This window comes from Salvelinus sp. IW2-2015, linkage group LG8 (assembly GCF_002910315.2).
Source record: "Salvelinus sp. IW2-2015 linkage group LG8, ASM291031v2, whole genome shotgun sequence".
Classification (NCBI taxonomy): domain Eukaryota; kingdom Metazoa; phylum Chordata; class Actinopteri; order Salmoniformes; family Salmonidae; genus Salvelinus; species Salvelinus sp. IW2-2015.
In genome coordinates, this window is record NC_036848.1 from 47,012,605 (window position 1) to 47,025,130 (window position 12,526).

At 43.1% G+C, this 12,526-nt stretch overlaps 1 protein-coding gene across 2 annotated transcripts in view; it reads left to right on the forward strand.

Annotated features, from left to right (window-relative positions):
- Nucleotides 1-12,526, forward strand: part of epas1b (endothelial PAS domain protein 1b) — a 56,098-nt gene that overhangs the window by 20,190 nt on the left and 23,382 nt on the right. The window contains exon 2 of one of the 2 annotated variants that reach the window (XM_023993573.3): nt 9,715-9,905. In XM_023993573.3, coding sequence (XP_023849341.1) covers nt 9,715-9,905 — 191 coding nt within the window. The remainder of the gene's footprint in view (nt 1-9,714; nt 9,906-12,526) is intronic. The other variant, XM_023993574.3, reaches the window with a different exon arrangement.

The window sequence follows — 12,526 nt, forward strand, 5'->3', positions numbered from 1 at the left end:
CCTTTCCAAATCATGTCCAATCCATTGAATTTACAACAGGTGGACTCCAATCAAGTTGTAGAAACATCTCAAGGATGATCAATATAAACAGGATGCACCTGAGCTCAATTTAGAGTTTCATAGCAAAGGGTCTGAATACTTATGTAAATTAGATATTTTATTGTTATTTTGTAATAAATTTGCAAACATTTCTAAAAACCTGTTTTCGCTTTGTCATTATTGGGTATTGTGTGTAGATTGATTAAATTAATTGTTTTCCTGATCAATTTTAGAATAAGTCTGGTGGGATTGGCATGGGGTGGGGGGTGGGGGTCCGTGGGTGGTTTTTGACCATCTCTTTGGATTACTCATGTCTCTCATTGTTAGAAAAAAGTTTGGCCCAAATCGGATGTTAGGTACTATATTTATTGGATATTATATGAATCCTATATATTAAAATAGCCAATTTGGGTGCAATAAGTAGCTCAATTTCTTAGAGTTCAAATTATATTTCAACAAAATAATATTCCAGGAATGCTAATCTTATCTGTTTCTAACTACAGAAAGGATTTCAGAAAATCTGAGAGTCTGAGAGCACTTTTCTTGTGCTTTTTTAGGTGGAACGACGCTAATGCTTTCTCCTCTACTGGCTCAGCACCCCCTGTCCTCGTCTTACATTGAAAAGCTAAAGGGACAGTTCTTGGTCCCATGTCTATACAGTCTATAGAAGGGTCATGCCATCGTTCTGTTTTTACCAGCTTCCTATAATTAATGTGCAGGTTTACGACACAGACACACGCTAGCAGCTACAGTGAATAGAGAAACAATGGCTGACTAGATGGGCTGTACGGAGATCCACAAGTTCTGAACTGCATATCTATTCATACTGACTCACATTAGAGGAATGTGTTGGAATGGAGAAAGTGTAGCGGCCCTGCATCTCTCAGCCAGGTGCTAAATCAGGTCAAATGCGMAAGCTAGCGGTGAATATGTGTAAATGAAACAGACAATATCAAAGGCAACTCTGTCATTGTAGTGTTACATCATGATCTGGCAGAGCTTAAAAGCCCACTGTTTTCCTACAGATGTAGGATCTTAATTTGATCCAGTTTGCAACAGAAGGAAAATAATCCTGCAGCACCAGGAAATGTGAATTATTATGTGTATTATAATTAAAGGATTTGATCGATTTTTTAGGGGGGGGGGGCAAATCCAGTCTGACATTTTAAAGTGTAGATTACAAACTTTAAAKGCCTTTTTAAACCTTGAATAAACTACAAGTTTGCATTTCCTGCTGTGCAGGACAATTCCTACAACAGGATGGTCAAATTAAGATACGGTATATGTATACGTGTTTTCCTGTACAGACTTCTCACAATCTTGTTGAACAGTCATGTGTCTTTGTAAGCCTGTTAAAAAGAAATAGAAGGTCCGGAAAATCGTCAAAGACCATAACCACCCAAACCATAGACTATTTTCTCTGCTGCCACACGGCAAGTTTTACCGGTGCATCAAGTCTGACAGCTTCTATCCCCAAGCAATAGACCTATAAATAGCTAACAAAATAGCTACACGGACTGAGTTTACCTTGTATCTCTATTGAACATTTAGTTCAGTTTGTGCACTTTCTCTATGCACACTCACAGGGCCCTACACACTCACACACACTGTCACTCCAACACACACACACAAACACTCACTCCATAGTTTMCTCACTCACATATAATATGCACATACATTAATACTGACTCTACACATGCACACACCCACTCACATACAAGCTGCTGCTACTCTATCTTATATTCTGTTGCCTAGTCACCTTACCCCTAAACATATCTACCTCTATCACTCCAGTATCCCTGCACACTTAAATATAGTATTGGAACRGACTTTTAAAATATTTCCTGTATATAGTATGCTTACTTACTTTATTGTGTATTTCATATTTCTTATTCTTATTTCTTGTGTGTTTTTTTCCTAGTAATACATTGTTATTGATTATTGCATTGTTGGGTTTTGAGCTTGCAAGAAAGGCATTTCACTGTACTTGTGCATGTGGGACTGAGTGGCGCAGTGGTCTAAGGCACTGCATTGCAGTGCTAGAGGCGTTACTACAGACATGTGTTCAATCCTGGGCTGTATCACGATCAGGAGTACCATAGGATAGTGTGCCATTGGCCCAGTGTCTTCCGGGTAAGAGGAGGGTTTGGCTGTGGAAGGCCATCATTGTAAATAAGAATTTGTTGTTAACTGTCTTGCCTGATTACATTTTTTTTTAAATGTGACATTAAAACTTGAAACTTGTTAAGCAAGATAAGGTAGGCTTCTCATGAAACGTCAAGTGATGCTGAGAGCAGTTAAAATAAGATTAAATCCATCTAACACTTTCTCCCCCAAAGAAAACTGTATCCATTTAATGATCATGACATTTAATATGGTCTGTGCACTGAACATTCTGAAATGGACAAGTGTATCAACACATTTGAATTGAATGATGACATTGTTTGTGTAGACATCAAGGTACAAGGGGTGCTAGTTTAGTCCTAGAAAGAGATATTTTGTGTGTGCGCCTGCATGCGTGTGGCCCTGGTCAAGGACAGGGGTCTGATCCAGGAGGATTCCAGCCAGTACAGGACTGGGATGGCAGCAGAGGCACACAGATTATTTTAGGGATGTTCGCCGCCCTTTCAAGATGTCACAAGGTATTTTGTGACGCTGTTGTTGGTCGCAGCGAGAACACCTGACTGCAGCTGGACTGCTGAGTCAAAAGCCTGACGTTTGTTTGTTTGTTTGTTTGTTGGTGTGTGTGTGTGTCATGTGCAAGGATTGAGAGTTTGCATTTAAATGTGCATTCAAAGTGGGATCTGTCAGTGTATTTATTTCACAATGTTTTACTTGGATGTTAGTTAGTGTAAGGTCATAAGACTAGATTGATTGACTGCTGTGTTATGTGTGTATTGTGACCACAGGAGGTTGGTGGTACCTTAATTGGGGAGAACGGGCTCGTGGTAATGGCTGGAGCAGAATAAATGGAATGGTATTAGCTCTGTTCCAGCCATTATTATAAGCCATCTTAACCCCTCAACAGCCTCCACTAATCAAATAGACACTGTGTGTAGCCAGTTCTAGTGTGTAGCTTTACTCAGTACTTTGTTGAAGCGCCTTTGGCAGCGATTACAGCCTCAAGACTTCTTGGGTATGATGCTACAAGTTTGGCACACCTGTATTTGAGGAGTTTCTCCCATTCTTCTATGCAGATCCTCTCAAGCTCTGTCAGCTTGGATGGGGAGCATCGCTGCARAGCTATTTTCAGGTCTCGCCAGAGATGTTCGATCGGGTTCAAGTCCGGGGTCTTGCTGGGCCACTCAAGGTCATTCAGAGACTTGTCCCGAAGCCACTCCTGCGTTGTCTTGGCTGTGTGCTTAGGGTCGTTGTCCTGTTGGAAGGGGAACCTTTGCCCCAGTCTGCGGTCCTGAGTGCTCTGAAGCAGGTTTTCAACAAAGATCTCTCTGTACTTTGCTCCGTTCCTCTTTCCCTTGATCCTTACTAGTCTCCCAGTCCRTGCCACTGAAAAACATCCACACAGCATGATGCTGCCACCACCATGCTTCACCGTAGGGATGGTACCTGGTTTCCTCCAGACGTGATGCTTGGCATTCAGGCCAACCAGTTCAATCTTGGTTTCATCAGACCAGAAAATCTTGTTTCTCATGGTCGGAGAGTCCTTTAGGTGCCTTTTGGCAAACTCCAAGCAGGCTGTCATGTYCCTTTTACTGAAGAGTGGCTTCCGTCTGGCCACTCTACCATAAAGGCCTTATTGGTGGAGTACTGCAGAGATGGTTGTCCTTCTGGGAGGTTCTCTCATCTCCACAGACGACCTCTGGAGCTCTGTCAGAGTGACCATCGAGTTCTTGGTCACCTCCCTGACCAGGCCCTTCTCCCCCTATTGCTCAGTGTCGCCCGGCAGTCAGCTTTAGGAAGAGTCTTGGTGGTTCCAAACTTCTTCCATTTAAGAATGATGGTTCTTGAGGARCTTCAATGATGCTTCCCCAGATCTGTGCCTCGACACAATCCTGTCTCGGAGCTCTATGGACAATTCCTTCGACCTCATGGCTTGGTTTTTGCTGTGGGACCTTATATAGACAGGTGTGTGCTTTTCCAAATCATGTCCAATCAATTYAATTTACCARAGGTGGACTCCAATCAAGTTGTAGAAACATCTCAAGGATGGTAAATGAAAACWGGATGCACTTGAGCTCAATTTCGAGTCTCATTGCAAAGAGTCTGAATACTTAGGTAAATAAGGTYTTTCTGTTTTAGATTTTTAATACATTAGCAAACATTTATAATAACCTGTTTTCGCTTTGTCATTATGGGGTCCGAATACTTTCCGAATGCACTGTATATCAGCTACGCTATGCCCATTTAGTGCTACACTTGAATTGTGTTTACATGTTGGCAAATCTAAGATGATTACCACTAGCCTGTACTGACCCTGAATGTAAAAAAAAAAAWAATGATGTTTTTCCAATGCTTCTCAAGGAGATGAGAGAGATGTGTGGTTCAGTGATAGGGGTCTGTGTTGACATGGTACCTCAAAAGAAATACATTTTAAGGCCCTGTAATCTCTGCCTAGTCCCCGGGCTTCTGATCTGTTTTGTAGATAACTTTGATATACAGATGGATTTCAGTAGACAAAGAATGAGGAAACCTCAGTAAGCGGTTTCCATGTTTCAACCTGAACAGGCTTGTTGAGTCTCTCTCTTCATCTACATGTTTTCTTCTTCTGTTAATGCTGAATTTCTGTCATTCTCTCTTTCTCTCTCATCTTGTTGAGTCTGCATACTGTACACATTGTTTTCTCTTTGTGCAAAAATTCTCTCTATCGTTCCCTCTGTTCTTTCTCATTCTCTCTTGTCCACAACAGCCACCTCTAGCAGCATGGCAGCTTCGTAGTAGATTACCTCTAGGCTATGTGGCCAGATCGTTGAATCCTGATGATCACTCTGTCAAAACGCTCCCTTTTTCTTTTTGACCAAATAACCATTAAACAAGCCTTCAGAGCGGCTGTGCCTCACTTTTGACAGTAGTTAATTATGCCACTTGACAGCTAGAATGAAACACAAGCCTGTTGAAGACCTGATAGACCCTTGGGGATTGTAAGTAATGGCCAGTTGGCTCACCCCTGGATGTCAGGGTTGAAGCCGGGCTCACTGTGAACTGGGTTGACGTATTGACCAACTTGGGGTCAGCCTGTAGACTTCATGGGCTGTTGGATATGTAGTTGGATTAAAGGGTCGTCTGATGATTGATGTTAAGAATGTTTGAACTCTTCGGCGGATGGATCTGTATTGGCTACTGTCTCCTGTGAGAGGGGTCGCTGAGTACACTGGGAGGCTCAGTGCCCAAACAGTGCTGGGACTCCATTGTTTCATATCCTGGATCTTCCACTGGGACTGAGCAGTACAATAGGGCAGACTATCAAACAGTGGCACCACTAGCGGCGCACGCGCACACACTCACACACACGCAGATACTAGCCAGACAGTGAGGAGTGGCTAAATCACATGACCAGGGTTAATGAGGTCAGACCTCTGGGATAGTTTAACGTGACAAGGGTCAGTGTAAAAACACCTCGATAAGATATTGACCCACAGTAGCTCTTCACTACACCACAGGAGGTTGGTGGCACCTTAATTGGGGAAGACAGGCGGGTGGAATGGTATCAAGCACACGGTTTCTATGTGTTTGATGCAATTCCATTAGCTTCATTCCAACCATTGTTATGAACCGTCCTCCCCTCAGCAGCCTCCACTGAACTACACATCTCCATTGCCTCCAGTTAAATGCCCCGGATTGTGTATTATTGTCCACAAGAGGTCAGAGTGCATGGCCATGGCAAGATTCCTAACTGATCACTCTTGCTCCCAACCATAGATAAGACAAGCATGACTTTGCAATAAATCAATTCCTTGTCTGTTTGAGGGCTAAAATGACAGATAGTAGGACATGGTGTGTAGCAAGATGAAGCAAGATAACAGTATGCTATTGCAGAATTCCTCCAGAGCCTGAGGGAAGTCTGCTCCGCCATCTTCCTTTGGCCGATGGGATACAACACAGGAAAGGAAAATGTCTCCCGTTTTTAGAACATGGCCTCTGTTACACCGTTCCGTCCAAGGCGGTCTCTGTGGAAACCAGCTTAATGTCGATTTATTCTCTGGTACAAATAGAACAAGAGAGGGAGGAAGGAGGCGGTGGGGTGTTGTTTCTGTTAATGTTGGCAAATATGGGACCCTATTGTGGGGAACGACTTGAACGTCTGAGCTTCTTACCCTGGCGCAGACCCAAAGCACCAACTCCTCAGAACACCACAGTCCGGTGTTTATCCAAAACTGAGGGAGGAAACAGAACAAGGTCTGGACAACAACAAATTGGTGCCACCACTCTCAGTCCAAGTCCACCTCAGATCAGTCTTGCCACTTATCGAGTGAGTTCCTGACAAGTCCCGTCAGATATCATATTTTGGGAACCTTTGCCAAGACCCAAATAAATCTCTCTGATTTGAAGCAAAGAAAACTTGATATCAAAGTAAAGGATTCTGTTGCTTTGTTTAGTTTTCAACTAGTTTGCTATTTTATTCATTGCTTGTCTTGGCAATTTATTCGTACTCTTATCTTGTGGCTTTTAAGAGTCACAAAAAGTCAAACCCCTGAACATACACCATCTTTTACTGTGTGTGGCATGTGACTACAGTAGCTGTGGTGTGCCAGGGCTCAGGGCACACAGAGTTCACCCTCCTTGTGCCACGTGCCATGCCCCAGTAAAACCGCCAGCAAACCGCATCCCTGGGCAGACAACACACCAAGGAAACAAAACTCATTACACACTATTACCATCACTTACAAGTCTTTTACACTTTCTTCAACCTGACGTTCTTTCACCCTATCTTGTATAACCACCCCATTTTACCTCACCCTTTTGTGGTTTAGTGTAATTGTAGCTTTTTTGGCAGCCTCTCCTCTCCTTTTGTCAGACTCAACCCTTTTTTATTGTTTAACCTTTTACTGCAGTGGGCTAAATCAGGGTCACACAGAAAACCTTTACTGCAGTGGCTAAATCAGGGTCACACAGAACCTTTTACTGCAGTGGGCTAAATCAGGTCACACAGAACTTTTACTGCAGTGGCTAAATCAGGGTCACACAGAACCTTTTACTGCAGGGGGCTAAATCAGGGTCACACAGAACATTTTACTGCAGGGGGCTAAATCAGGGTCACACAGAACCTTTACTGCAGTGGGCTAATCAGGGTCACACAGAACCTTTTACTGCAGTGGGCTAAATCAGGGTCACACAGAACCTTTTACTGCAGCGGGCGTAAATCAGGGTCACATAGAACCTTTTACTGAGGTGGGCTTAAATCAGGGTCACACAGAACCTTTTACTGAGTGGGCTAAATCAGGGTCACACAGAACCTTTTACTGCAGTGGGCTAAATCAGGGACAACAGAACCTTTTACTGCAGTGGCTAAATCAGGGTCACACACAACCTTTACTGCAGTGGGCTAAATCAGGGTCACACACAACCTTTTACTGCAGTGGGCTAAATCAGGGTCACACAGAACCTTTTACTGCAGTGGGCTAAATCAGGGTCACACAGAGTGTATATTGGTCGTCTTAAACAAATCTACTTTGAAACTAAAGTATACACCTCACATACATAGAGTTGAAATGTATTACATTGAGTTTAAATTCCAATATTACACTTTATATACATCACAGAAGACTGATATATAACAAAACTGTTTGACACAGAAACACCATATTATTTTTGATTTGCTTTAATACACTCTGCTATTGTAATATGTGGTTCTGACATAGTTTTGGATTCATCGTGAATTCAGAAGGGATCAGAGGTCAGGGGTTAGAGTTTATAGCAATTTATAAAAATGGAGGAAATACATTCCAGTACTATTATATCAGTAATTATTTTCTTGGCACTGGGCCTGTGTTGTGCTCACTGGAATGGGGGTATATTAACTCTGTATGTTTGTGTTTGGTACATCCATAGCCGCGTCTATGAATTTGAGAGTGGTTCCATTTCTCCAGCCCCATCCCTAAGCTGTTTTTGTGTTGGAATTTGTGGGTGTAGGCAAAGCCTATAGCACACAAAATGTTTTGTCTGTGTCTCTCGGTTTTTGCAAATCTGTATGCCTTTGTGTGGGTCTACCACAGGACTCCCGTCGCACTCTTAGTTTTCTGTGCACTCTCACTACCCACCCCCGCTCTGAGAGTGGGACTCCGTCTAAGCTCTATTTAGGTGTAAGACACCACTAATCCTATCATATGATTGACTGCTAAAGAACCTGTCTGTGCTGTCTGCTCCGCTTCCCAAAAACCTCTCAGAAATATTTCAACCCCACCTGTCTGTGCTCTCTGCTCCGCCTCCCAAAAACCTCTCAGAAATATTTCAACCCCACCTGTCTGTGTTCTCTGCTCCGCCTCCCAAAAACCTCTCAGAAATATTTCAACCCCACCTGTCTGAGTGTGTGTGAAGAGAGTTATGTCTTGTTGGGATGTTGGAAGATCTTTTATTCATAGCCCTTTGTGTGTGGTTATGGTTATCACAATGGCTTTAATAATCTGTTGTCGCGATAAGTAAAAAAGTGTGTGTGTGTGTGTACGTGTGTGTTTGAGAAGCTAAGAAGCTTGTGGTGACAAGGCTTGGGTACTGACCTGCTTTCGGAGACAGAGAACGTGGGTTCAGTGATTGGGTGCATCTTTAGCAAGCTTTTTTACTCTCCATCTCTCTCTCGCTCTCTCTCTCTGTGTCTCTCTGTCTCTCTCTCTCTCTCTCTCTCTCTCCCTCTCTCTCTGTCTCTCTCTCTCTCTGTCTCACAGCACTGTGAGTAACAGTTAAGTATCAATATTACCAATGATCGCATCTGCAGTCTGTTACCATTGTTACCAAGTCCCCAAACTCACTTATCCAACCAAATAGGTTATTCTACTGTTTTACTTTTATTTACTGTTCTTTAAAAAATGTATTCTCACTTGGATTTTGTGGGTTACTGTGTGTAAATAAAGATGAAAAAAGTCACATTTTATGTGTTTTCATTTTAGGCTGTAAGGCAACAAAAGGTGAACATTTTGAAAAGGGGTGGTGACTTTCTATACCCACTGTATCTATCTAGACCTCTATGGTGAGAACCACCAGAGATTGTGTACAGAACTGAGGGACAGGATTGACAACAGACGACTAGAGGGCTATATTAAGACATGGAAAAGTTGCATGCTTAATTATTCTCTGCGTGGTTCTATTTATCTTTCAAAGAAGTTGAGCCACGGACTCTCTTGAGATTTGGGTCTCTTTTGTTGCTGAGCACAATGAGTATATCCTATACGTGTTTGCCAGTTTGTGTCCTCTCACCGTATACAATGCAGGGGATTGGTGCTGGTCCTGAGAGAAAGAACACAAAGAAACAATACATTATTTAAGAGTTGGGTTCAAGTTTGAGGTCAATTCCATTTAAATTCCAGTCAATTCAGGAAGTACACTGAAATTCAAATTCAAATCCACTTCAATGATTTTCAATGAGGAACATTTGGAATTGGAATTTGGTTTACCTTCTGAATTGACTAGAATTTAAATGGACATTGAGTGGAACATTCTACCAGTAGCCTATAGATCATTTGACCCTTGACATCCCCACCTGACCTGACTTCTCTTCCTGTCAAGGAGCAGTTCGGAGCGGCGGAAGGAGAAGTCTCGTGACGCGGCACGCTGTCGTCGAAGTAAGGAGACAGAGGGGTTTTACGAGCTGGCCCATCAGCTGCCCCTCCCACACAGCGTCAGCTCCCACTTGGACAAAGCCTCCATCATGAGACTGGCCATCAGCTTCCTGCGCACCCGCAAGGTCGTCGGCCCAGGTCAGCGCTATATCATGCACACATACACACACAAACACACACACGCACAAAGACACACATACACACTTAGTCAGACACACACACACACACACACACACACACACACACACACACACACACACACACACACACACACACACACACACACACACACACACACACACACACACACACACACACACACACACATGCCTTCATTACTCTTCTCCTGATAAAGTTTATACTTATTACTAAATACATATGTTTTATGAAGATATACTTATGTCACCTGTCTGTCAAGACTATCAAATCCATAATCCCTGGTGTGTGTGTTGTTATCTAGTCATAGCAAGATAATTATTGCTGCACTTGGTTACTATAAGGATATCAATGTCCCAGTAGGTCACTGATATATGGGATGAAGATTATGAATCACTGATCTGCCTCCTCCTCTACTATAATTGTGACAGTGAAGTAAACAAAGGAAACAGCACTGGGACAGATGATGTAAAACCTTGGTGAGAGGGGACAGACATGGAGGAAAGAAGAATCTGGCAAGCATGTCTCTGGAAGTTTCTTGGATCCAGGGCGGATGTGTGTGCATTGGGAGGGAGGGTGGGGGAGGTCATTACACTTGTCCTCCTTCCCGTGCTTTTATAAAATTAGAATCTCCGGAAGACAGACAAAGGAACCTCTTTATTGTTCTGGCATTCCACAATGTCTGTGTTTTGGAATGAGGAGACATCAGACTTCATCGCATGAAAACACTACTGAAGCAACTCCAGATGCAAAATGTATCTATATTATTTACAATAGTTTCTGGTCCTTTCCATGGCACCCTGGTCATCTCCTGCCTCTCTTTGCCATCTCCCCTGGTCAAGCAGTGCAACTTCACTGCAACAAGTGAAATCTATGTAAGCCTAAATATCTTACAAGACAATTAAGGTAAAATATCTTGAAATAAGATAAACAACTTGAATTAAGACTTTTTTTAAAGGTTAAAATAAGCAACATTATCTGGCAATCGCGTTAGCTAATTTAGCCTGGTAAAAAAAAAAAGCATTTTAAGTGAATTATCACTCAACATAAGATATTTAGGCTTGCTTAGATTTAACTTATTTCAGTGTTCTGCCTAGAGGTGGTTCAGTGAGAAGGTGAGGGATATTGAGCAAAGGAGATGGGATGTATAGGTTCAGAATAGGCTGGAGTTTTGCAGTGAGGGACAATAGGGGATGGCGAGGGACAGAATCGCTGCTCTGTAGAGGGGAGATGGTACAGACGATTGTCTTATCTGCACGGCTGTGCTTCTGATTGGAGTGGGATGGAGAATGTGATTGGAAGGCACTCAGAGGAAGGCCCGGCTCTGCCACCGTGAGACTGGCGCTCCTTCTCTCAACTCAGCCATAACACAGACCTGCCCCGGCGCCATGCAACTCCCCCTCGCCCACACACACACACACACACACACACACACACACACACACACACACACACACACACACACACACACACACTGCCGCAGCAGTAGGGAAACACTTGTGTTTTTTAAGAGCAGCCCATGTGATTCTGGGACCCTGACACACTGGGCCCTCAGACAGCCACTATGACACTGAATGAATGATTGACTGATTGAGTCCATTTCAGATATTCCCAGGGATAAAGATTAAATTAAGCTTGATTTAACATTCTCAGTTTTAACGAAAACCACCAGCCTTATTTGACAACAGAAGCAGGCTGCCTGTTAAAGTATGTAGCTGCCATGACATTGTCTCACCAACACCCCTACAATGGTTCAATTTGTTGCATTTGCACTGAGCTGCAGTGATTCTGACATGGGGTGAAATGTAACATTCAAGAGGAAGTCCTCCGAGCTCAGATCCGTAGGTGGATACAGTACACACTACATTAAACGATGCAAGATATGGCATCATGTGACTTACAATCGGTGCTTTTTTTGAAACTATTAGTCATGCATTGTGATGTTGATTATACTGTACCTATTAACGTACATTTAACCATGTTATGTCTCTGTACAGCTGAGAAAATAGAAGAAAACCGTACACTGCTCTTGATAGTATTACTGCTCTTTATTTATCAGCCTCAAGGCCTTCGTAAGAGCCTTTTCTCTGTCTCTGTACAGCTCAAATGGGAGTTATTAGAATCCCAAACTTTCTACTCAAAATCATAGGGAAGAAAACTACTGACGCAAAATCCCTGGTAAGTGTTCGGGCCAAAGGTGGTCCTGTGGAGTTGAATCTCCCATCAGCCAAGGACCCATGAGAAAGTCGCTGCTCCCCTGGGGCCTCATTCTCATGCTGAGCCAAACCCCCCCCCGTAGGCCTTGAGAACAGCTCTTATCTAAGGGAAGCACACTGGAGGAATCACAGGCTTCCGACCCCCCCCCAGCATGGAGTCACGTTTTGTTCATTGGGACTCTGTAGTCGTTCTGGTGCCTCCCTTTTCAGTCCATGCCAAATTAACATGATCTCTATTTTCTCACTTGGCTTCAAGAAACGTGGTGCTGACTGCAGAATATTGTTGGGGTTGTGTTGCTTCATTTGATTTAGCTACTGGCTAGTATATCATGAACTTTCAGTGTACTGTGTGTGTGTGTGTGTGTGTGTGTGTGTGTGTGTGTGTGT